Genomic DNA, 25,916 nt, shown 5'->3' with positions numbered 1-25,916 from the left:
CTGTCTTCTTCAACCTTCAGCTCTGACTCTCTCCAGCAGACTTGACTTCTCTGGCTTCCAAGACTCTCTGTCTCTCAGGACTCTCTCTTGGGACTGGTTTTTCTCTCTAAACACTCCCAATATATACAGTTTCTCTGGTCCATCAATTCCTCAGCCCAGCCAATCAGAACAAAAAATTCCCTCCATTTTTTGAAATCTCTTTTCCCTCCAAAAATCAACTGTCAAAATGCTAAACAAATGTGCAACTACAGAAAAACAAGAATGAACTTTTGACCCTGCACCTTCTCCATGCACAAGGATTTGCAAGCACAGAAATCCTATTTACAATATTACAGAGTTTTTATGAATATAATATAACACAATTCATTTATCAGGGCTTATTTACAATAAGAGGTTTGGGAACATTAATACATGATGCAATACAGGGGCTTATCCACTGAAACCCAAGAGGTCCAGGCCTCGTTCCTTCACACATACCCTTTACCCATATGTCCTCTGAAAATACGTCCCTGAGAGCTGGGGAACCTTCAGAGACATGGGGGGGGGTGTTCAGTGAAAATCACAGCTCTTCCTTGTGCAAACAGAATGTTCTTTTACAGTAGGATGGTCTGGATGTCACCCACTGAGATGCTAAGCTTTATTATATGTATTCATAGAAAGCTGTCATACCAAATTAGAATATTGGTCCATACAGCTTAGTATTGTCTACACTGGCTGGCAGCAGCTCTCCAAAATTTCGGGCAGGAGTCTTTCCCGGCCCTTCCTGGAGATGCCAGGGATTGAACCTAGGACCTTCTGCATGCAAGCAAATGCTCTACTACTGAGCTACAGCCCCATCTCGTAAAGGAAACATCTTACAGCAGACAGAGCTCACATATAGTCACCTACCCAAATGCAAACCAAGGCAAACCACATTTAGCAAAGGTGACAATTCATGCTTGCTACTACAAGACTGGCTCTCCACCCTCATTCATCCGCATGATGCCATGTTCACTTTCTTGTAAAAATTTAATAGGAAAAAAGTATTATAAAATACATTTTAAAAAGAAGATTCAGGGGACAAAGATGATTAATGCATTTCCAGATACCATCCATAGCCATTGCCCCAACTTCTAGCTTTGAGCAAGCAGGAATTGCGTCAGTCAACTGTAATGTAAGGGAAAGGTCTACCAAAACTGCTCAAAACACAAGACAAAAGAAATTCCCATGGACTTAGGCCAGTTACATAGTAAATAATGTTTTTAGAATGTATAGATTTAGAGGACAGCTGGATACATTTTACAAGTCTCACCAAGAATGAAAGACGGAAATGAGAAGAGACACATTAGTCTAAAGATCTTCTCAATTTTCTCATATGTTACTATCATATTGAAAGGCTTAGACAGCACTTCATTTTCATGTTCCACTCCTCAGTGTTCTGCCATATAGTTGCTTTTAAGTTGTCATATTAAATGCATGCCACCTAGTGTTCATGAGCATTCACAGCTGGGTCACTCACATTTTTGGGGGGAGCTTTTTACATTCCTACTATTAAAAGAGAACTGAGTGGATGTGTTAGGATGGTAAGCAAAGGCAGGAGGGGTGGTGTCTCTCTTGCAAAGCATTCTCTAAAAATAGAGCAGTCATTCTGTAGATTGCCCAGCTTCACATACTAGTACAAAACTGGGGCAGATGACTCCATTTGTTGGAATCTGACAGCTCTTAAAAAAAGAGAAAAAAAGAAACATATTGTACAATGCAATCTTATTTTCTAAACAGTTCTTAGCACTTCCCTAACGTGGGCAATCTTGCATTTAATCTATTTTTTGCTGGGAACGTTTTACTGAACTGGCAAGAAAGTCATTCTGGTGCCTTTGTCTTTCTTTGTCTTTAGTTAAAAGGTAAAGTGTGCCGTCGGGTCGATTTCGACTCCTGGCACCCACAGAGCCCTGTGGTTTCCTTTGGTAGAGTACAGGAGAGGTTTGCCATTGCCTCCTCCTGTGCAGTATAAGATGATGCCTTTCAGCATCTTCCTATATTGCTGCTGCCCAATATAGTACTAGGAGATTTGAACTGGCAACCTTCTGCTTGTTAGTCAAGCATTTCCCCGCTGTGCCACTTAAGGTGGCTTTAGTTAATAGCTCTCAAATTGAGGGCCATGCGGATCAGGACCATGGCAGGAGATAGGGTGGAAAAAATCCTGCCCTCTCATTGTAATCCCAAATCCACTGAAGGGGTCAGTCTAGCTACTATTAACTAAACAAAAACTAAACCCATCAAAGTTAATAATGCTTTAAACATCACATACAGTTGGGCTCTAAATAAATAATCTTCTGGATTATGTAAATTGTATAGCTTGCAGCTCTGGAAAATCAAATGCATTCTGGAATTCAAGTCTTGCAATTCTATCCATGATTAACAAATTGTTTTGTTTAGTTAAAAAGTCAATTGATGTCATACGGATGTTTTGCTTCAAGCTTTAATTATCACATGCATTTTTCCACTATACAATATCCTATTTAATCTAAGCTGCCATTCAATTCCAAACACTAAGCAACCAAGTCTTTTACCAGGAATGTTACAGTAAATGAATAATTTCAGTTCAAAAGGAAGATCTGCTTAGAGGCTCTTAATAGAAGACAGAAGATCTCTTAAGCCATGCTACTGGAATCCAGTGCTATTGGAATCTAGATCAAAAGCAGACAGTGAAGAAATCTGATGAAATCTGTACATCTGTGACTTTATTTTAAAATGTCTATCAAAATTTGACAAGGATTTTCTCCCTCTCTTTCCTGCACCAGCTTTATTTGAAGAAGTTAGCAGGTAATGGGAGGAAAGGCGACCCATGCTACACCAGGCTGGAAACTGAGCAAAGGAACTTCAGGCTTTTGTTCCTTCCAACTCAGGAAACAGTGTGGAAACACTCCAGTATTGCTGGCAACCCAACACTGCTCTGAACACTGGGGAGGAAAAGAGGAACTGCAGGCCCACACATAGAGATTCTGTCTGTTGGGACGGACTTTCAGCTCAACCACACTTGGAACATGCTCTGTTCCCGGCTTTTGATTTGATCTTTTTGTTTTTCTCAGCATCACTGCTGAGTGTATTTGGTGACTGATGATGCACTATTTCAGAGAGATGTAGACAGGAGGCAGGGCTATCCTGCTGCCGTCATGGCAAGATGACAAACAGCAGTAGTGACTTCAATTAAATGCTCCAATATGGGGAAGAGAGGGAGAGAGCCCCTCATCACCCTCCACTTCACAAGAGTGTATGGAAACAGCTGCTGCCACTGGCAAGCCAAGGCATGCGGCCCTCCCTCTACATCACCAGCTTCCATGGAGGCTGCTGCTGCACCCCCAGCCCCGCTGAAGCACAGAAAAGGCCTCTTCCAAACTGGAGAGCTATCGTGTTTTTCTGGGAGAAGAGACTCCAGTACCTTCCCTGCAAACTGAAAATTTCTAAATCTAGTTTTCTGCATAACCACGGGGAAAGAGATTGTGTATGAGGCAGAAGACTAAACACCTTGGCTCTGTGTCAGCCCTCCGGGTAAAAAAAGAAGTGATGCTGAGAAAAACAAAGAGCAGATCAAATCAAAAGCTAGGAACAGAGCATGTTCCAAGTGTGGTTGCTCAGCTGAAATTAACTGAGAGATTAAGCTGAAAGCCCATCCCAACAGACAGAATCTCCATGTGTGGGCCTGCAGTTCCTCATGCTATTACACAAATAGTTTCCATGCCACTTGGAGCTGCATACATGTCGTCCTGTAGCAGGACTGAGCAGAATCAGGCACAGAAGAACAGTGAATTCAGCAGAAAGTTTTCACAGTTCTGAGATCATCGTGGTGGCAATGTTTGGGCCTATGTATCAGTGCAAATGTGTTTGAGACATTCACGCACCAAGGGGACTGCTTGCTGACAATCTCCGGAAGAGCAGCCCCCGCCCCCCCCATATCACCTCCAAGCAGGTCTCATAAGCAATTTGCACAATTGTTTCGATAAGGTGACTATACCACCATATTTAGAGAGAGACACCTTGAACCATCTGGAAAAAAGAACAAGCGCTACCACTCCTGAAAGGCATACTAATATTTATAGAGGTCATTTCACTACGTGCAACCTGTATAACACTTATCTTTTGTTTTTCTACTTCCTGGTAACTATAGAATTTCCATTACCAATTTCATTTTTTCCCAAGGGATGGAAACATAAGTAACAGCACACCACATAAACTAGAAGTTACTAGACCATCACACTTTAATTACATTGGGAGTCCTAATATAACAGTACTGCATATCGTATTTCTTCCATAATAAAGCCCAGCAGTCTTCCACTACAAAGGCTTGACTAGCAAAGTTGCTGCTCTCTATATTGCTTAGTATTGTTTTAGATCATGCAGACAAAGGCCTAATGAAGATACATTCAAGATAATTTTAGTCATATTTCAATTACTTTCCTGGTTGCTTTTTTCATATTAAATTAATTTAACTGAAATTAAGGGCTTCCTCGCAGAATTTTTGCTTCGTTTCTGCAAGTCCTCAGGGTTTTTGAATATAAGATGAAATCCAAACTCTTCATGCCTACATAACTATACTGTACAGCTCTCCTTTTTCCCCATTGCAATTTTGTGACTTACAGTAGAGCAAGTTTCATGACACCCATTAATGTGCCTGTGAAACCCAGGTACAACAGTGCACAGAAGTGGGGGGATCTCTTAACTGGTTATGAAACTGAAGTGGCCCCCTCCCTCCTATCAGAGGGGGGAAAGAACAACACAAGGATGATTGTCAGCTAGGGGGAGCTGAGAAGTAGGAAAGAGGCTGACTAATATTGATGTCCCCCATTTTTATTTTGTTTTGGTTTCTTGGTAGCTGGGAGATGGGAACACAGCCCCTGAGAAACAGAGAGAAGACTCCTTATGACCAAGCCACTGCCCATCTTTAGCTGCACACTCTGGGTGACTGACAATGGCCCAGGTCTCAGCACAAGCCAAACAAAAAACAGCTATAACCCAGTAGGATGAACAGCAGCTTTGGTTGCGTTTTAACTTTTTCTAACAAAACCTATGCTTTCAGTTACATTGTAATATACATCAAAGTCACTACAATATCACGTTTTTAGAAATCAAAAGGGAAAGCAAGTTCATAACCAATGAAAACCATACCTGTATTCTTTACTAATAGTATTGCACTCCCAAATTAAATCCTTAGAGTTATGGTTGAGGATTATGATGCTTGTTCTCCCACTTATCACAAGTATTCTATAGCCCTATTCACACATTAGGTTCAACACTCATACAATGAATGTGCAGTACAACAAGGTACAGATCTGTAACAGGTACAGTTATTCATACATTGTGCAGAATACAGGAACAGTAGTACACTTCCTATCTGTACTGTGCATTTGAGGGACCCAGACCCAGGTTTACTTGTGGAATATATAGTCATTCACACAAAAACATGGAAATCTCTATGCAGGTAGGACACAATGTCTCAGAAAGGCTTATATGGACCACTATGCTGTTTGCTCCGACATTCATGTATACTGAGGCAGCCCTTCCCCTACATAATTATGTGTATGCTGTGGTGAGGAGGAAGAAGAGGAAGACAGCCCAGGCCAGGAAGCTCAGGCTATCAGCTCCTGATGGGATCACCAACAGCCTAAAACAGGGATTCCCAACAGGGGCTAGCTACTAGGATACCTGAAGCTACCTAAGGATACCTGAAGGGCTCCCAGAGGATACTCAGAGCAATCTTGCCTCCCCATGCTACAGCTGCACTAGCTGGCTACTCCAGTCTCCGGACTGAGTTACTCATAAGCAGTATTATTGAAATTAGTGGGACATGTTTACTTGCCCTATTTCAATAGTACTCATAAGTAACAGTCTGGATGTAAGCCAGTGACTGGAGTAGCCTCTCTCATACCTGTTAATTTAAGTGTTGTTGGGGAGCGTATACATGCGTACACACAAACAATCTTTAAGAGGTACCTAAGCAGAAGGCTTGCAACAAAAGAGGTACACTTTTTTTAAAAAAAAGGTTGGGAACCCTGGCCTAACACATCATTTTATCACTTTGTTGTTGTTTCTAGTGTAGTGGGTTTGAAAAATGTTTAATAGGCATTCAGTATAACAAAAAAGGCAACATATTTCCTAATGTCTGTGCACCATACTCACCAGCAGGGAACCTTTTATCAGACGTGCCATCTCTTCTGGTGAACTTGGCTGACAAGAGATTAAACTTGCAAAATTTTGCAACAGTGCTTTCTCCACACTAGGAAGATGACGAAGCCATAACTGCAGCACAGCAGTTTCAGACAAGGAAATCTTCTTCCTGTATTAAAAAGAGGAAAATGTTGTTTTCTTTCCACCTGAGTTATAAAGCAAATATATGTATTTACATATCTAAATGAACTGTGGAAAATACTTCTCTATGGGGCTATTCACATGAGTGCGTGCGTGCGCGTGCTAGGGCGAGGCAGGGTTCAACTTACCTTCCCCCAGTCGATCAATCTTCATTTCTTCAGCATGCAAGCTGTGAGCCCACACAACCCATGCATCTGTGTTAACAGAAGCCAGGACTCATTTTCTCAGGCTTCTGATATCCCACAAGGTACTGCGCGACAAGCACAATGCCTTGGGGGATTCCCCGCCGGACGGGCGCTCTAGTCCTGGCACCACACAGAGGTAACCATCCCTACCACATGATGCTGCACTTTCCCCAGAACCAGTGGGACTCCTTAAAAGGGAAATTGAGCCCTGTCGAGCCCCAGCACCATTTTGGAAGGCACGCCGCATGCAACACTGGGAAGTCCTTTCCTGCACTTTCCCCATAGCACTTTCTTTTCTGTGCCTTCTCCAACATAGAAAGCTTCCTGGGTGTACCAAATTGGGCCCAGCACATCCTACACTGTGTCTTTCCCCACCGCTCCCCCCACACATCTCCTTTGCCTGCACCAGTTCATCACCACCTGACATAATAGCATAGTGGTGAAGAGACTGATGAATCTGGAAGTTCCTGCTTTGAATCCCATCTCTGCCATGAACTTACTGGATGGTCTTCAGGCAAGTGGCTTCATTACAGCCTGAACCATCTATCTGCAATATGAAGTTAATAACAATCCTGGCCTAACTTAGAGGGCTGTTATAGTGAATGCAATAAGATAAAGTTATGTAAAGCACTTGGAACAACCTAAAGCACTATTAACAACTCTGGGACCTGCAAAACGCACTCTTTATTTTCACCAAACCCGATGGGTCCACTGCACGCAGTTAAGGAAATGAACACAATATTTATATACCGCTTTTCAACAAATGTTCCCAAAGCGGTTTACATATATATAAATAAATAAATAAGATGGCTCCCTGCCTAAAAAAATACACACATAAGACAGACACCAGCAACAGCCACCAGAGGGATGCTGTGCTGGGGCTGGATAGGGCCAGTTACTCTCCCCCTGCTCAATAAAGAGAATCGCCACTTTTTAAAAGGTGCCTCTTTGCTCAGCAGGGATACCCTGCATTTTGGTTGTTTATGGGCCTGTTACCAATAAGACATGTAGAACTGTTTGCATCTTCTCACGGGCAACTTATGTTCTCTAGTTGACCAAACACTGTTCCAACAGAAATGGCACCTGCCTCCTGTAAAAGCCAATACTAATAAGATCTTCAGACACAACCAAAAGGCAAATCATAGGAGTAAGCAAGATTCTGCTCCATGTTGATGTTCTCCCATATTCTGCTGCGCTTTCCTCCCTTAAACAATGGAACAGCGCAAATAGGCAGATCCTACATAAATTGCCATGTACTGTAATCGGAACAGTTGAAATTCAAAGCAAAACCAGACTTTGTCCCAAGCCATGAGACTCATTAGGCATACAAAGTACATCAGAAACAATGGGTTGTGAGGTAATTAAATGAGGAGCCAACTCTGATTTCCTCAATGGATATGACCTCTCAACCTGCACTTCATAAGAAGCATGCTACAGGGTGCAACTCATTGTGAGCTTAGCAAATAAAGATCCCCAAGATTCCATGCTTGCTGGGGTAACAAAAAATGTGTGGCAGCAATCATTGGCAGGGGAGGATCATCAGGCCAGAGTCAAAAGGGTGCTAAACCACTCCCACCAATTCTCCACAGCAGATACTTGCCCCACCTCTGCACTTACCTTAGGAGGAAAAGACAGGATTGGAAGCTCCATATTTTTCTCATAAGATGTAGTTCTAATCCTAAAAGCTTAGGGAATGTAGTTGAATGACTTTGGCTGAAACCACTCAATCTCTATGGCTGACACCCAAACAAATGAAGCACCGGAGCTATGGGAGAAGCATTGGTGTAGCACCAGTGCTTCTGAAGAGTTCCAGACCAATGCTTGTGCGGGGGGCAAATTTCAACAACCCCTCCTTCCCCTAGTAGCACTCTGTGCCACCCAATAATATGTCCAAGGACTGTGCAACTGTCAGGGACATACTTTTGGGTACTACAGAGTGCTTCCGAGGAAAGGGGAGGCTATCAGAGTTACCCCTCCCCAGCTGCATGAGCAGAGGAACCAAGTTAGTTGAACTCCTCAGAAACACCAGTGCTTCATTAGTCTGCATGTCAGTCTATAACTTTAATTAAAAGGGCTATAATATTACTGTTAGTAAATGAGTTACTGGAAAAGGCACCACTGTAAGTAAGACAGCCATTCTACAGTTGTGGCAGCATATAGGCGGGCAGCTAAATGGCACAAACAGACTGAAATGAAGTATGAGATTTGGCAGAAACATTGACAGATATGATTTAAGAAAGTAATGGGAGCAACCAAAAAAATTCAAAACGGTGGCATAAAAATCAATATGACGTCACAATATTAAGTTAAAAATCATCCCAATAATTCAAATAATGATACAGACCGGAGATTTGGCAGAAATGTCATATATGTATGGTTTTAGAAAGTAACAGTTGGCATCCCAAAAACTCAATATGGTGGCTAAAAATTCAACATGTTGGCTAAACATAGATCTGGCATTGCAATATTAACTCTTAGTATTCATCAGATTCATAATGATACAGAACTGAGATTTGGCAGAAACGTCATCAGGTGTGTATGGTTTTAGCAAGAAATGTGAGCCAACCCAAAAATCCAATTTGGTGGCTCAAAACACAATATGGTAGCTGAAAATAAACATGGTATTGCAACAGACAATGGAAATTTTTTTTTAACCCATCTGAATAATTCACCATCACACCTGAGATTTGGAAAAAAATGTGGTCAAAGTTTTGTTTTCAGAAAGTAAGCATTCTCCTTGAGTCTGCCTTGATGCACTAGTCAACACTTAAATTGCAAAAGAGGACTATGCCTGTGAAAAAATGTATTTCAATCATCCTTCATGTAAGTGGCTTTCTTCTTCTTGCTTTGTACCTTTCTGGTTTACACTCCGTCTACGCTCTGCAGCTAGTTTCACCCAACACTAGACATCAAATTAAGATTTAGATGACTCAGATTTAATTCAGGTAGGTGACCTTATATCATGGACTTTGCAACATGGTGTGAAAAGTGAAAACTGGGAAGTCTAGAATGTCATTTCTCAGTACCTGATACTTCTGATGGAAATGACCATCCTCACCCTTATTCAGTCATTTAGAGAAGCAGACTTTGTACTATATACCATGAAGCTTTATCTGAAATGATACCTATTTTTTTTTTTTTTTTGCTAACAACAATTCCCACTATTCCTGTTGACTCCCCATCCACTTAAGAGACATGATGTCATTGGAAAACCTACACCGAATAGCTGAGCAATTTTACAAAGGCAACTTTGTGGTTCACAAATTGATCAAGAACACGAGCAGGCAAATCAAGTCATTAAGGGTGATGGAGGAGCAATTGCGATAAAGGAGAACACATCAGCACTGAGACACTGGAACAATGCTGGGCTGGAGGTGAGCCATCTAGTGAATGAATAAGAGACTGATCCTGGTGGCAAAGATTTAAGGAAGAGCAGCAGTCACCGTGAATAGTGTGGACGAGCTCAACAGGTATTCTTTGATGGAGTGTGCAAGCTCACCAACATGATACTGGACATGGAGTTTGGCCTTCAGACCATGTGGGTTTCTTTTGGAAGAGACAGAAAACACAGATGGATTCCTGTCCAAGAAATTGTGACGAATTAGGGCCAGAAAAAATTAGTGGACTACCCTTCTTCATGTATTGACTGGGTGTGATACCATATAATCATTTCATGGCAAAGGAAAGAAGTCTGTGTGGCGTGCAAGGAATGTGTTTGATGAAATGTCAAGTGCATTTACAAAACTGAGTCAGTGCCAGCAGCAATTGAAGACCAAGATGTGCTCATCTTGGAGAGGTTTGTGGATTCATGTACGGCAAGTGAATGATACAAGACTGGAACTGTTTGCAAGGAAACAAAAACCCTGTCTTGATATTCCACCTTCTTACTACACTCAAAGCAGGCTGCCTACAAAGCAGGAATAGTATGGGGCCAAGCAACTGATACTTCTGATGGAACTGCGTACGAAGTAAACCAAACACAGCAAGTCCTGCTGATTGGGAATGGACATGGAAAATCCTTTGGACAACACTTCCACCTGTCAAGGAATGCTGCAAAGATGATTGCAAAGGAAGGCGTAAATGTTTACAAAGTGGTCTCAAATGCAGTGGACTGTGTAGCTCTATGTGCTTGGATTAGAAAGCTATCCAATGTGTTATTTTTATTTCATTAATCCATAATCCACCCCCACCCCCACCCCCAATTTCAGGACTGTGTTGTGTGTTACAGTTAAGTTGAACCGTATAGTAATTTAAAAATATTGCTATTTATGATTCAAATATAGTGCTTCACTTTCATAAGAAATGTCTCTCTTTTATTTCAATAACCCATAAGTTTTTCTTCACTACTTAGCTTTGCTCATAAGAACCAGTTGTGTTGAACTGTATAGTAATGTAAACATTGTTCTTTACTATTCAGACACTTTAATTCAACTTCAGAAGATATGTCCTATGTAGCAAATATTGATGCGTAATTCCGTCAAATAAAATATATTACAATTTGAATGCTATTTTCTTGATTTAAGCCTATGAAGAATATCACAATGCAGTTCCATATAGGTAGCCACCAAAACATATCTATATCTATCTATTTGTTACATGACATATGTAGCAATACATATGAGAATACAAGGCAGCAGGACCTCGATATCCGCGGACTCTACATCTGCAGATTTGCATATCCTTGGTCAGGTAATAGACACCCGAATTCAGCATATGTGGGGCACCAACCTCACATATCCGCGGGTTGAGGGTGGCCGGAAATGACCGCGGAGCTCATTTCTGGCCACCATTTTATGTTCGGAGCCTCAAAATGGCTCTGTTTTAGGGGGGGAATGGCAGGATTTGGCTGATTTTGGGGTGATTTGGAGGCAATTGGGGGCACAGCACAATTCAGAGGGAGCAGCTAATTTGATAGGCAGCTTCCTCCCACATTCCCCTTTCCGAAATTCAATGTTTTTGTGCGGTTTTCTGGCAACCAGGAACCTAACCCCCAATTCCCCATTGCCCTAATGACTCATGCAGAAATAAAGCATGACAATTTCCATGCTTTAGAATTCATTGATTTACCTGTTTCCTGGATTCTGAGAGAGGTTGAAGGTATGTATATTTCCATTTAATATGATTCTGTACACAGAAGTAATTGGAGCTTTGAAAAAAATTCCTTAGAAAAAAATAAACTACAGCAACAGAATTATTAGCATGTATAATGGTATAAGAACAAGCTCCTGTTTTGCCACCAAACCACACAGGGTAAAATTAAGAAGTCCACTTGGATGTGGATGGTTGGCTTAGCTTTGTATACAAACTTTCACAGTTGTGCAGTTGAACAATGCATTCAATGTTATCCAAGCTGGGGTTTTTTTTTAATGCTTCCTTTTTACAGTGGGAAGGCTCAGAAACACAGAACCATTGTTTATTTTGAGTAACAAAGTGTGCCGTCAAGTCTATGTCGACTCCTGGCAACCACATAGCCCTGTGGTTGTCTTTGGTAAAATACAGGAGGAGTTTACCATAGCCATCTCCTGCACAGTATGAGATGTTGCCTTTCAGCACCTTCCTATATCGCTGCTGCCCGATATAGGTGTTTCCCATAGTCTGGGAAACATAGTCTGGGAAACACACCAGTAGGAATTCAAATACGGAATTCCCATAGTCTGGGAAACATACCAGTAGGAATTGAAACTGGCAACCTCTGGCTTGCTAGTCAAGTCATTTCCCCGCTACGCCATTAGGGGGTTACTTTTATCGCCTGAACTACTGCTTATTTCTTCTGTTTAGTCAAGAAGATTCTGTTTAATTAACCCAAGTTTGAAGTACTGAAGGGTTTACTGACCTAGGCTAAGCATAACCAGGGTTCCACATCGGAAGCTGCCTTATGCCAAGTCAGATTATTGGTCCATATAGCTTAGTATTGTCTACACTGACTGGCAGCAGCTCTCCAAGGTTTCAGACAGACTCCTGTCTTTCAAAGTCCCATCCAGAGATGACAGGGATTGAAGCTGGGATCTTTTGCAAATGAAGCAGATGTTCTACTGAGTTACCACTGAGTTCCACGTTATGCCCAAACATATCCTTCATTTAAGCCTTGGTTTGCTTGACTCCTTCTCCCGAGAGGCTGCCACTCACAAAGACTCTAGTCCACAGCAGCCACAAAATACAGCCATTCTAAGCTGTTAGTGTCTCTTGCTGAAACTAGAGCCAAAATTCTATCAGCTGCAACTTGTCCACATAACTGATCTTCCCCTCATTAACCTGGGGCACCATATGCAGAGAACAACAACAGCAAAGATCTAACGTATTGCTAGGCAGACTGCAGCTGACAGAATTTAGTACCAGCAAGAGACACTAATAGGTATGAAAGGCTGTATTTTGCAGTTACTCTGGACTAGTGTTTTTGTAAGTGGCAGTCCTTACAGGGTGAGGAGCACAGGTAGATAGCTAGATCCAACAGTTTTGCTGCACCCAGTGTAACTGACAATATCCCAAGAGCCTATGAAACAGGCAAGGTTTTATGACAAGTGTGGCGAACGACATTCCTGAAGGTTGGACATTTGAGTTCCATTACTCACAGTCTTAGTTTAGAGTATACATACTTTTAAGATTCTGCACTGATTAAAACGTTCATTAGTAAACGCTGACATCCAGACTAATGTTCCCTGAGTGCTACTACAGGGGACGAGTAAAAATATATTCCTGAGGATTTGAGGGAGGCCCAAGGAGCTACAGAGGAAAGGGGAGATTGGCAACAACCACCCCTCCCCTGTTGTGGGTGCAGGATAATTTTTAGTGCACACAATATTCAACTAGATATTAGCCACTGTTGTCAATGTAACTGCATTGCAGTATCATTTTGTTGCAGGAATAGTTTCCCACACTTTCCACTAATTCCAATTATATCTGGGTTTAACAGAATAGCACAATATTTTTGGTTGGGGTGAAGTGTTCACCTAATAAATTTGGAATTGTTCACAAGAGAAAAAAGGTTGCTAATTATTATTCTGACTATTCTACAATTCCTCTAACTCCATCTTGTTTCAATTAACAGTGACTGGAAACAATTAAGAAACAGCAATGAAAAAGGCAATTTTAAACTTAATTGTGAATTCTGTTCTTCTCAAGGAAAGAAAAACAGTTAGCAGGAGGAGGAGGGCCCCTCTTCAGAGACCGGAAAGGAAGACTCTGAAGTTAAATTGGAGGAGGAGAAAAGGTGCCTCTAGACACTAAAAACAAAGAATATTCCTGTGTCACTGGCATCAATACACTGCTGCAAAAAGGCAGCCCAACTATGAAGTCATTAAATGATAGAATTAAAAAAAAACCCTGAAGAACCAAAGCAATGATTCGAGCTCTTTTAAAGAAAACATGATGGCCCAAAGGGTGTGCATGTGTGTGGTAGCAACTGTGAGGAAGGTCGTGCTTCCAGAGTACAGGTGCACTACTTTAAGTATTTGCACTCTTGTGCAAAGGTGCAAGACCACTGGCACGTCACTAGGAGCTGGCAGCAGCACAACAGATCAGCACCACCCATGTTAGACAGTACAACACATGGGTCATTGTTTTCAGAGATTTCAACATCCACGCTGAGGCCCTCTAGTGGAAGCAGCCGAGGAATTCATGGCCCCTGGCCAATGGCAGTCTTAAGAATCAGTGCTTGGACTCTATAATAGGCTGGATGTGGTCTGACAAGCAGAGACTTAATCCAGACAAGAGGGTAGTGCTCTTGGTCAGTAGGAAAGTCAATCCATAATGGACGATATAGCTTGAGGAGGAAGAACTCCATCTGAAGAACCCAGCTTGTAGACCCAGAACTGCACTTCGATGTGGAGGTGGCAGCTGTGGACAGGGGTGCCTTTGCTCAGCTTTGGTTGTGCACCAGCTGCAACCATTCTTGGAGAAGGTAGATCTGACCCAAGCACACATGATTTGATCATTTAGACCAGGCTTCCCCAACCTGCGGCCCTCTAGATGTTGCTGAACTACAACTCTCAGCATATGCAGGTTGGGGAAGCCAGATATAGACTACTGCCATGTGCTTGGTCTGGGGCTTCAAGGCCCCAGTTAGTTGGAACATGCAACCAGCGTTCCCTCTAAGCCGTGCGCACATGCGTATGCTCAAAAGATATCCGCTCAGTTAATTTTAGGTCCCGCTCGGGTTAAAATTGGGAAGGCCCCATTCTGAATGCACATGTGCACACACTGCCTTAATAGTGCTACCCAGAAGAAAACTCATTCCGCCCACAGATGAAAAAAATTAGAGAGAACACTGCATGCAATTCAGTTGTTCCGTAATCAGCACCATCTGCCAATATATTTCCAAGACCAATTCAAAGTGCTGGCTATTACCTTTAAAGTCTTAAGTGGCTTCGGTCCAAAGCATCTGAAGGACCCCATACAACCCTGCCTCCCCACTATCATTTGTGGGGGAAACTCGGCTCCACATTAGTCTTCTTTCAGAACTGCATGCAGTTGATAGTTACACGGGGCAGGGCCTTATCAGCCTTTGTGCCCAGGCTTAGAACTCCCCCCTCGGAGGGGCGCATCTGGTCCTTTCCATCTTGGCCTTCCACAGAGTACTGACTGTTCTTTGCAGACAAGCCTTCAGTCCAAAATACTGTGCCCCGAAGTTAAATGTTTCGCCTGGCTCTTCTATTGTCTATTTTATTATCCTGGATTGTTTTCAATTATAATTACATTTAGATTGTTTTTAAAATGCTGTTGCAAACTGTTTTGAGGGTTAGCACCAAAAAGCAGCATACAGTCTTAAAATAATAAATATGTTTGACGGAGACAGATATATGTGGAAAAAACATTCATCACTGCATCTTCTCTGCGGGTGGGCACACACAAGCAATTTTCTATGCCAGTTAGAGTGCTGTTCTTGTCTGACAATTGAAAACACATGGACTAGGACAGTATAAGTTGATCAAAAACATGTTCACCTGCCCTGAACAACACAGCTGACAAAAGGCTCTGACTGATATGCAGTGATATGCTGAACTCATTCAAAAGACCCATCTGAACCATCACTACAAAAAGGCTCTGTAGGACAGGACAAAGCAATGCAATTATTATGCACTGTAACTGTGCAATTATTATGCACTATAAGTAACATAGTTGTGCAACTTTAAGTAACATACTACCACAAAAACGCAAACATTTCTGCACACAGATCAGCTGTACAGGGTGCAAATGCCTACAGAATGGAGTAAATCAGATAGAATCCAGAGACTCAGTGACAAATACACAGCCAAACCCATTACTCCATATGCATACTTCTTCAGAAACTCATACCACTCCATTACATGGATACAGCAGACACGGGAAGCATTATTAAGAATGGAATTTGGACATGTGGTAACCTTGTTGAAACAAACATCATTTTGGTGACTCTAGTATATTTTGTGAAGCTACTTACTGTAAAATGGCCTCATTCACAGCTTTTAAGAACTGAGAGTGGAGGACTTCTTGTGATTCATCGCCATGATAGCTAAGAAGCGCTTCCAGCAGAGGTGTTACATCAGGCAAAGTAATAAGAGGCACACAGAGGAGGGACATGGATGTAACTCGAGAAGAGACACTGGAGAAAGAAAATAAACTTTTTTTATTTGGGATGGAAAGCCCATATTTGTATATTTCTAAAACAACTTGTTCACTGGTTACATAAGACTGCCCCTTATACCAAGTCAGACCATTGGTCCATCTACCCCAGCACTATCAACACTGGGAGATTAGCTCTCCAGGGTTTCAGAGGGACATATCCCAGCCTTACCTGGAGATATCAGGATTCTGCTTGAGACCTTCTGCGTACAAAGCAAATGCTTTACTACTGAGCTACAGCCTAACCTTCCAAAACTATGCAACACTTCATGAATTTGCTTGTCATCCTGCATTGTTCCAATTTTAGAGAGATATTTACAGCAACAGATCCATTTAGAAGTAGAATAAATGCTGAATTTTTAAACTACTACATGGGAACACAAGGAGAGTGATTCATCACTATTAATGCCACTGACGAAAACTGTGTATCGGTCGAAACATGTTTGGCTCAAATTGTTAAAATATCGCCTTGTGCTGCACCAGACCATGGGAGTACAAGCTACATGTGGAACAGATCATTCCACTCATCGGATATAGAAGTTTGTTTATTCCCTAAAAGCTTAGGACTCCTGTTGGAGCATCCCCATTGGGACTTTTAAAATACATTTTATGTTTACAGATCTTTCTATATATATCTTTTATCTTTACCCTGGAGAGTAATTGTCTTTTTATGTATATTCTGTCTGGATTTATGCAGATTTCATTAAGATTACTTTTATGATCATATAATACCTATCTTTCATATAGTGAGAATACAGGCCGTGTTTCCAGATAGTTTGTATAATTATATTTTGGATTTAAATGAATATAGATAAAGGTATAGAGTGTATATCTGGTTGTATGTAGGGGATTTTTTGGGGGGGGGGCTCTTTCTGTTCACTAACATACTTTCCCTGAGACCCTATAAGGTTTTGTATAACCATGGTTCTTGTTCCAATTTTAATACACGTGCCACCAAAGCAAGGACAAATTCATTAAGTGCCCACAGATGTAAAAATCGCAGCATAGAGCTAAGAGGAAGAAGTAATTGCAAAAACTGTTGAAAAGACTTTAAACATAAATATATCTGTTCATGAGCAATGTGGCTAACTTCACAACACATTACAGCCCTCAACCATGTTCAGAAGTATAGGCGGTGTGCATTACCCTAGCTGACAACAAAAAACAGTTCGCTTCATATACTCAGTGCTGCACAGAACATGATAGATACATCATGTAGAGCTTGATAAAGAACATGAAGAGTTTACAGAAGTTTCAAAGGTGCAGTCCCAACTAAACAGAAACATCGTCATTGACTGTTACATCAGGCATGCAGTTGATCTCATGCTGCACAAGTTACAAGCAATTTACATTTTCAGTTTTTTTTAAAGATCATGTGGAAACACTGCAGATGCTCAGCTGTTCCTGCCACTTGTGAGGCAGGCTTGCTGCTGAATTAAGACTCTAGAGCATGGCTGCACAACTTTGGCCCTCCAGTTGTTTTAGACCACAACTGCCATCATCCCCAGCCACAGTAGCCAATAGTCAGGGATGATAGGAGTTGTAGTCAAAATTCAGCAGGAGAGCCGAAGTTTGCAGGCCTGCTCTAGAGTCAGGATCAGCAGGGTGGATCCTCCTGTGGTTATAGCAATATAAAGACAGGTTGCTTACCTGTAACATGATCTGGAGGTGATCCGTTGTCAGTCATGAGAATGGGTTACTGCACCAGCGCAGGGACCTCTGGGCATGGATTAGCTAACTCCTCTTTGGCGCCCCTCCCTGCCGTACACGTGCTCAGTGCCTTCCTTTTCTTGGCAGTCAGGCGCCATTTTGACTCAGTTTCTTGAAGATCCGTCTAATGATAGACAACCCACACATTGTGGGATTCATTGATCAAATAAATAAGTCAATCTTGTTCTTAGAATGCTGCAGTGGGGAGGTATGGGTGGGTTTCATGACTGGCAACGGATCACCTCCATATCATAAGTTACAGGTAAGCAACCTGTCTATCTGGAAGTGATCCATTGTCATCATGAGAATGGGTGACTAGCCAGCTTTATCTCCATGGCAGAGGGTGCAGCTATTTCACCCACTATTGAAGGATTCTCTTGAATACCTCTCTTCCAAAGTTGGCCTCCGCCTGCCATACGTAGTTCTACAGCATAGTCCTTAATAAATGGTAAGTGTGTAGACCACGAGGCAGCCGCACATATGTCCTTAAAGCAGAGACCAGATAAACGTGCAGCGGAAGTAGCATACGCCCTTGTGGAGTGTGCCTTTATCAGTTTGGGAGGCCGTTCATTCTGTAACTTATACGTTATGAAAATCAGCTCCACCAACCAGTGTGAGAGTAGACAAAGACTCTCACACTGGTTGGTGGAGCTGATTTTCATAACGTATAAGTTACAGAGGCAGGCTTGCTGCTGAATTAAGACTCTAGAGCATGGAGTCAATAGAGCTGATTTTCATAACGTATAAGTACAAGTTCATAACGTTCATAAGTACAAGTTCATAACGTATAAGACCACACACAGGTCCTTATTCTTGCCTTTGAATAAGACGGAGAGCATTTCAGTTCATCTAATACATTCTGTCCCCTTTAGATAATAAAGGCATCTTCTCACATCTAGAGACTATAGTGCTTTCTCTAATTGTGATTCCTGCTCTTGAAAAAAGGAGGGGAGAATGATGTTCTGATTCAATTGGAAGTCCGTTACGTCCTTCAGCAAGAAGGCTGGGTCAGTATGCATGACTACTTTATTAGGATAGAATTGCGTGTAGGCCGCATCCGCCCTTAAGGCAGTCAGTTCGCTTACACACCAGGCAGTAGTGATAGCAATCAGGAACACGGTCTTGAGTGTCAAGTAATGTAGGCTTGCTTCAGAAAGTGGATCAAAGGGAGGTTCCATCAGGGAGGCCAAAACTGATGAAGAGATAGGCTCCATTGTTCAGTTGGGTGTCTTATCGGGGGGGTAAAGATTATTAACGTCCCACAAGAACTTCTTGCACAGTGTGTGTGAGAAGGCAGAATGACCTTGCCAGCCGTTATGCTTCGACGAAATAGCAGCCAGGTGGACCCATAGGGACACATTAGCCAGGCCTGCTTCTTTCAGGCTGGTTAAATATAACAAGACTTGAACAGTAGAGGCCTTGAATGGGTGGAAACCATGTTCTTTTGCATAAAAACTGAAGTGCTTCAATTTAGTCGCGTAGCTTCTCCTGGTGGAAGCTCTACGAGAGTTCAAAAGGATATTTTTTAATAGCCGACCTTCCACACCATGAGTTGTAAGGTCTGCAGAGATGGATGTAATATTTTCCCCTCGTCTCTTGACAGTAGATCGGGGTCTAATGGGAGGTGGCAATAGTCACTCTCCATCAGTCTGAGTAGCGACGCAAACCACGGTTGGCGGGGACACCATGGTGCCACCCAAACAGCTCATGCATTACCCTGTACAAATTTGCTTACTACTCTGCTGATCAGGGGTTGGCGGGTGGGGCATGTAGAGAAGGGTCTTCCCCCAGTGGTGCTGAAAGGCATCCCCATGACCAACACCCGCTCTGGAACAATATTGCAGAAATTTCTTGTTTGTGGCCGAAGCAAAGACATCCACCTGAGGAACTCCCCATCTTTTCATCAGGCGGTCTATGCGTGACTGTTTCAGCTCTCATTCGTGATGATGTTGGTTTCCGAAAGTCCTGCTGAGGTCGTCCGCTAAGATGTTTTGCAGTCCCTTGACGTGGAGAAGTCACTAGGAAGAACTAGGAAGACATTCTTGGATGTACACCAAGTCCATAGGAACATAGGAAGCTGCCATATACTGAGTCAGACCATTGGTCTATCTAGGTCAGTATTGTCTTCATAGACTGTCAGTGGCTTCTCCAAGGTTGCAGGCAGGAATCTCTCTCAGCCCTATCTTGGAGAAGTCAGAGAGGGAACTTGAAACCTTCCGCTCTTCCCAGAGCGGCTCCACCCCCTGAGGGGAATATCTGACAATGCTCACACTTCTAGTCTCCCTTTCATATGCAACCAGGGTGAACCCTGCTTAGCTAAGGGGACAAGTCATGTTTGCTACCACAAGACCAGCTTTCCACAAATGGGTGCTTAGAACACAGGGGGGGCAACACTGTGCCACCTTGTTGGTTTACATAGGCAATCGCCATAGTATTGTCCATTAATAACTGCACAATTGTGCCTTGAATCAAGGGAGCGAAAGATTTGAGCACCAGGTAAGCCGCCATCAATTCTAAGAAATTGATGTGCATACGTCGTTGTTGTACTGTCCACAGACCTTGTACTTGATGGGTCCAGCAACCCAGAAGGAAAGCATCTGTCATGACACGCAGTGTCAGAGTAGGGGAATCGAAGGTAACACCACTCAGAAGGTTCTCTGCCTTTGTCCACCACATTAGAGAGTTTAGAACTCATGGAGGGATGTCCAGGAGCATCGCTTGGCTGTGACGTTCAGACAGAACGATCGCTGGTCCCATATCTGAAGAGGGCGCATTTACAAATGAGTGTAGAGAACTGTAGATTTGCATGGCACCATAAAACCCAGCAGTCTCTGGATCTGGTTGGCTCGTTGTCAGGGGTGATCTTTGAAGCAACGCACAAGGGTGCAGATGTGATAATACCTGTCGAGAGGTAAATAGGCCCTTTTCGTTTGAGTATCCAACTCGGCCCCTATGAAGTCTATCGATCTAGCCAGTTGAAGTGTGGACTTGGTCCAATTGACTTGAACTCCCAAGTCTTGCAGGAGTCGTAGAGTGAATTGGATCTGAGATTCCAATTTGGATCTGTCGCGGAGTACTAAGAGCGGAAAAACAGTGACCTCTCGTGTTCATAAGTATGCGATGATCACTGACATACACTTGGTGGAGACTGTCGGCCCTGTAGATAAGCCAAAGGGTAGAACCCTGTATTGGAACGCTAAATTTCCTATTACAAATCTTAGGAATTTGCAATGGTTGTCCTGAATCTCGATATGAAAATACACGTCCTTAAGATCTAACGTGGCAAGCCACTCCTCCTTGGTTAGAAGCGGAAGAATTCCCTGCAACATTGTCATGTGTAATTTTTGTGTATCCACCTATTGATTCAGGTTGAGATCCATAATAGCTCTAGGTCCTCCGTCCTTGAGAATGAGGAAATAGCAAGAATAAAAACCTCAGTCAGTCTTGTCCACCACACCGGTACTACAGCACCTTTTTCCAACAGGACATGCACTTCTTGCCACAGGGCCAGGGTCAGAGGGGTAATCTTGATGCCCTCAAAACTTGGCAAAGTTATGGTCTCGACGGCGTAGCCAGGGTTGATAATTCATGAGACCGACTGCTCGGAGGTTATCTGGTACCATGCCGAGGCATGACTGGCCAGTCTGACAATGTTGGGTAGCAAACGTGTTCATATCGAAAGCATGCCATAGACGGTCAGTGCATTAGTGTTGAAGGCTTTGGCCGGCGATGATGGTGCAAGTGGTGGACAGTCTCTGAGATCAAAGACTGTTTGGTACTGTCCTTGCCAGTACGAGGACCTTGGTTTTTGTTTTGTTGGGCATAGCCCTTTTAATGATAGGGTTTTAAAAGTTTTCTGTAGTCTTTCCTGTCCTGGTATTTGAAACTAGAATGTGGATGGTTGTAGGACCTATAACGGAAAGAACCTTGAGACAAGGTGGCTGTAGTAGAAAAGCTCTTAGCCGTGAATTTCGATTTTTTAAAGCATTTCCATGGTTGAATCCGGGGATTCGCTAAAAAGGCCTTTTTCATCAAATGGGAGATATTCAATTCGATCTTTCATATCAGTATTCAGTGTTGTAGATTGCAGCCATAACCACATTAGTCATTGCTCTAGACTCTGTCTCAGCCAAGTGTTTGAAGGTACTTAATTGCTGTCTGGTAAGGTCACCGGATTTATTAAGCATTTGGTCAAATCTTTTAACAAAGTCCTCTGCTTTCAATGTGGTAAGGTCGTTGTGGAACAAGTCCCAAAGACAATAGTTATAGCAGGCCACGAAATTTGCTATGCGAATAGAAAGGCTGGCCGTGGAGTAGACACGGCATCCAAGGACATCAAGTTCCCTACCCTCTTTGTCAGAAGGGGTAGTATGGTGTTGGCCGGATTTAGAAGACGCACAGTCTATTACTTAGGAATTCGGGAAGGGATGTTTCAATAAATAGGAATTTTCTTCCTCCTGTATGCGATACAGGGTCTCTAAACGTGGTTCAGCGTAGGAGTAGATGTTTGCAACATGTCCCAGGCGGTTTTAGCCACTTTAGTAATAACCGGAAGCATCAGCAGAGCAAATGGTTGCGTAGATTGCACAGCTGCCATCATTTTATAGACAGGGTCTTCGAGGTCAGTAGCAGGATGCTTCACTTCTAGTCCCAACATTTCCGCCATTTGTTGAATCATTTTCATGTACGATTTCAGTTGCTCGTTAGGAGACGTGGAGGACTTTGGTGGAACATTCGAAGGTGGATTGGGGGAATTCTGTAGTGTATCACCATCGCAATCCGTGTCCGTTTCAGAGAACTCCGAGGAATCATATGAATCATGCTCAGAAGATTCCAAGTGTGCACCAGAGGTAAGTGGTTCCGCTGGTCAGGAGGGCGGGAGTGGATCCGGGACTGGTTCAAGGGATGCGACAGGAAGTTGAGGAGGTGGATCCGTGGGGGCCATGGGTGCATCCACTGATACTGGAGTTATTTGAACACACTTGTTCAGAAGCACTGGGGCTCCAGATGGTTTAGGAGATAAGGGCACCAAGGGTTGAACCGGGGGTACCCACTGCAGAACAGCCCCTGATGGCTGACACGGAAGCAGGCCCTGTAACATGCGCTGCGTTTTCCATAATTGGAACTCTGCCCAATCCAGCTGCACCAAGGGTGAGACGATATGCCGAAAGCCACATGCATGGATGGGGTCTTTTTGAGGCATAGTTTGTGGAGGAAAAACAAATGTAGGCGTTGGTTTCCAGGGTGAAGCAGTAGCAGGTGGTACTAGTGTCAGGACCGTGAAAGATGAGGACCTGGCTTCTATTTGGAAAGGAGACATGGAAGGGGTCTTCGTAGGCACATCATTGTTGGCATCGGCTTTGGTATCCAAACCACCAGTTAGGAACCCTTGAAAGGTCGAACCTGAATGCATATCCGTAGAGGAATCCAGTACACTCAAGAAGGACTTGGCAGTTTCCTGATCCAATGGGGCATCATCACCGGTATCAAAAAGTAGGAAAGGCGACTTCAGAGGCACCTTCACAGGCAAGAGTGGAAATGTTTTATACAGTTGTGGAACAACAGTAGCCGTCTGGGAAGTTGGAAGAACACGATGAAGGGTGCTTGACCAAGTATCTACGTCCAACATCGAAGAAGTCAAGGGGACGATTGATGTGGACGGCACTGGAAAAAACGGCATCAACATCGATGCTGATGTAGAGCTTGCCGTCAGTACTGATGGAAGGGCCGGTGTCACCGTATGTGTCAACGCAGGCGGAGGAATGAACGGTCCAGAGGGCGTTATAGCCGGTGACAGCATTGACGGGTCCAACGACGGTAGCGGTGGTCGATACAGGACCGTCTATGGAGAAGGGGTTCTCGATCTCGACGAGTGAGTCAACTTCGACTTGTGTTTTTTTGGTGGTGGTGAATCGCTATCCGATGTAACACAGTGTCGTTTACGCTTCTTATGCCCGGGGTCAGTGGACGTGGGCTTTTTGAAGACAATCTCTTCGAGATTATCCCACAGGGTTTGAGACTGTGCGTGCACAGACCCTGGGGCAGACAGGGAAAAGGGTGCCGTCAACGTCAGTGTTGATCCCGAGATCGATGTCGATTCCAGCCTCTGCGTCAGTGGTCACAGTGTATCTCCATACACCACCGCTCTGAGACACAACAAGCAATTCTTCAACGTCTGCTTTGAAAAGGATCTACAAATCCTACAAGAAGCTGGAACACGTCGCTCCCCCAAGCAGAGCAGAGTTCATGTTCATCAGTCAAGGGTAACTTAGCCCTACACTGAGAGCAACATTTAAATGTTTTCTTTTCCCTCTTAGCTATGACGTTTCCGACGGCAGAGCTGTGGAATAGTAATCGCCAAGTCCAAGTCCAAAATCCTAAGAATAGTCTACTTACAGTCCGAGCTCCAGTACACTGAAATTTGTCTGAAGTAATCGTAATAATCAAGTCCAAAGACAAAAAGATGAAGAATAGTCAAGTCACTGTCCAAAATCCAAAACACTAGAAACCTGTCCAAAGTAATGCTTTCTTTTCTAAACACTGAGGAGCAATGAACCAGATGTCTTAACGCAACAGTGGTCGAAAAGAAACCGAGTCAAAATGGCACCCGACTGCTGAGAAAAGGAAGGCACTGAGCATGTGCATGGCAGGGAGGGGCACCAAAGAGGCATTAACTAAACCATCCGAGAGGTCCCTGCGCAGGCGCAGTAACCCATTCTCATTATGACAACGGATCACTTCCAGATCCTTATGAAATTACTACATATCTAAGAGCGCAGTGCTTGCCACTGAATCAAAACCCAGAGTATCAACTTAATGGCAATCTTGCAAGCAACCAGGGTATGGAGACATGATGGTAAACTGCACAACCCAGTGTCTTGTTTCAATACTTCTTCCACTATCCCAAGAATATTGATTTAATATATTTGTATACTGCCCAAACTCATGTGTCTGGGCAGTTTTCAACAAACATACTTAAAATGATGAACACAAAGACCGGTGAGGTTGCTTTGGAAGCACACTATCTGCATTTAGATCAAAGGTCTTGAAGAATTCTGAGGAGAAAAACAAAACAAAACACACACACACACACCTGGAGTTCTTCCAAGAAGCCAGCTGTGCATTGATTTTACTCCTGTGATAGATGGTACTAGGGACCTCTCCCAAACTCCACTTTAAATAGTTTTAAATAGTTTTATTTAAACTTGCACTTTAAATAGTTTTCTTGAACTAACTAAATATATAAATAAAAAGCAGCAAATGAACAGACACATACATTTATGTGGCATTGTTAAAAATAAATTAGGATAGCTAGCTGACCTGAAACATGGAGGGAATGGGAGGTGTATGGCTGTGCCAGGGTTCAGTTCACCAGCATACATGTCTGCATTTAAGATGCAAAAAGACAGACTCGCATCACAGTTTGAGAATTTGCTGTGAGCTATGTTTTTCTATTGCATTTCTAAGCAGTTTGCTTATCACTATTCTTTCACAGAGATTCTCCATGGATTATCTGGTTTTGTTGAGCCATAATCAAGCTCTACAGGCTCTGAAGCAGAGAATCCTGGATACTGAAAATCAACAAGAGCTTTCTATGATCCCAGAATGTTCGAGAAGGAGGATGAGTTTATGTACTGCTGTCACGGGTCCCACTACTTATCTGTATACCCTAGAGAACCCGTGCTATCTGAGGGCTTTCTTTAGAACAAGGTATGACCTGCTCCCGTTGGCTGTGCTGGCGGGGAGAATAAAGAGTATACCTAGGGAAGATAGAATCTGCCCTTGTAGTTATATGGAGATTGAAACCATCCAACATATATTGCTTCGTTGTTTGTTTTACAGAGAGTTAAGACGCTCCCTGATATGTCCTTGTCTGGAACCATTTCTAGGATGCTCAGAAGATTTTTGTATCTCTTATTTTTTGGCAGATCAATCTCCATCCATTACATATAAGGTGGCGAAGTTTTGCTGTAATGCTATGTGGTTACATCAGTTTTTTATTTCATGCGTATGTTCTTCCTGAATTTTTAGTTTATATTTATATTTATTGTTAGCAATTGCTAGTTAAGTCTTTGATTGGTA

The 25,916-nt window shown here is 42.9% G+C and overlaps 1 protein-coding gene across 9 annotated transcripts in view; it reads right to left on the bottom strand.

Moving 5' to 3' along the window:
- Positions 1–25,916, bottom strand: part of FANCC (FA complementation group C) — a 141,623-nt gene that overhangs the window by 23,348 nt on the left and 92,359 nt on the right. For all 9 annotated transcript variants that reach the window (XM_053301062.1, XM_053301061.1, XM_053301057.1 and 6 more), the window contains exons 7-8: positions 15,943–16,104; positions 6,154–6,310 (exon numbers count right to left, since the gene is read on the bottom strand). In XM_053301062.1, the coding sequence (XP_053157037.1) occupies positions 6,154–6,310; positions 15,943–16,104 (319 nt within the window). The remainder of the gene's footprint in view (positions 1–6,153; positions 6,311–15,942; positions 16,105–25,916) is intronic.

The sequence above is a fragment of the Hemicordylus capensis genome, chromosome 2 (genome assembly GCF_027244095.1).
Source record: "Hemicordylus capensis ecotype Gifberg chromosome 2, rHemCap1.1.pri, whole genome shotgun sequence".
Classification (NCBI taxonomy): domain Eukaryota; kingdom Metazoa; phylum Chordata; class Lepidosauria; order Squamata; family Cordylidae; genus Hemicordylus; species Hemicordylus capensis.
This window is presented reverse-complemented; position numbering and strand designations above follow the sequence as displayed.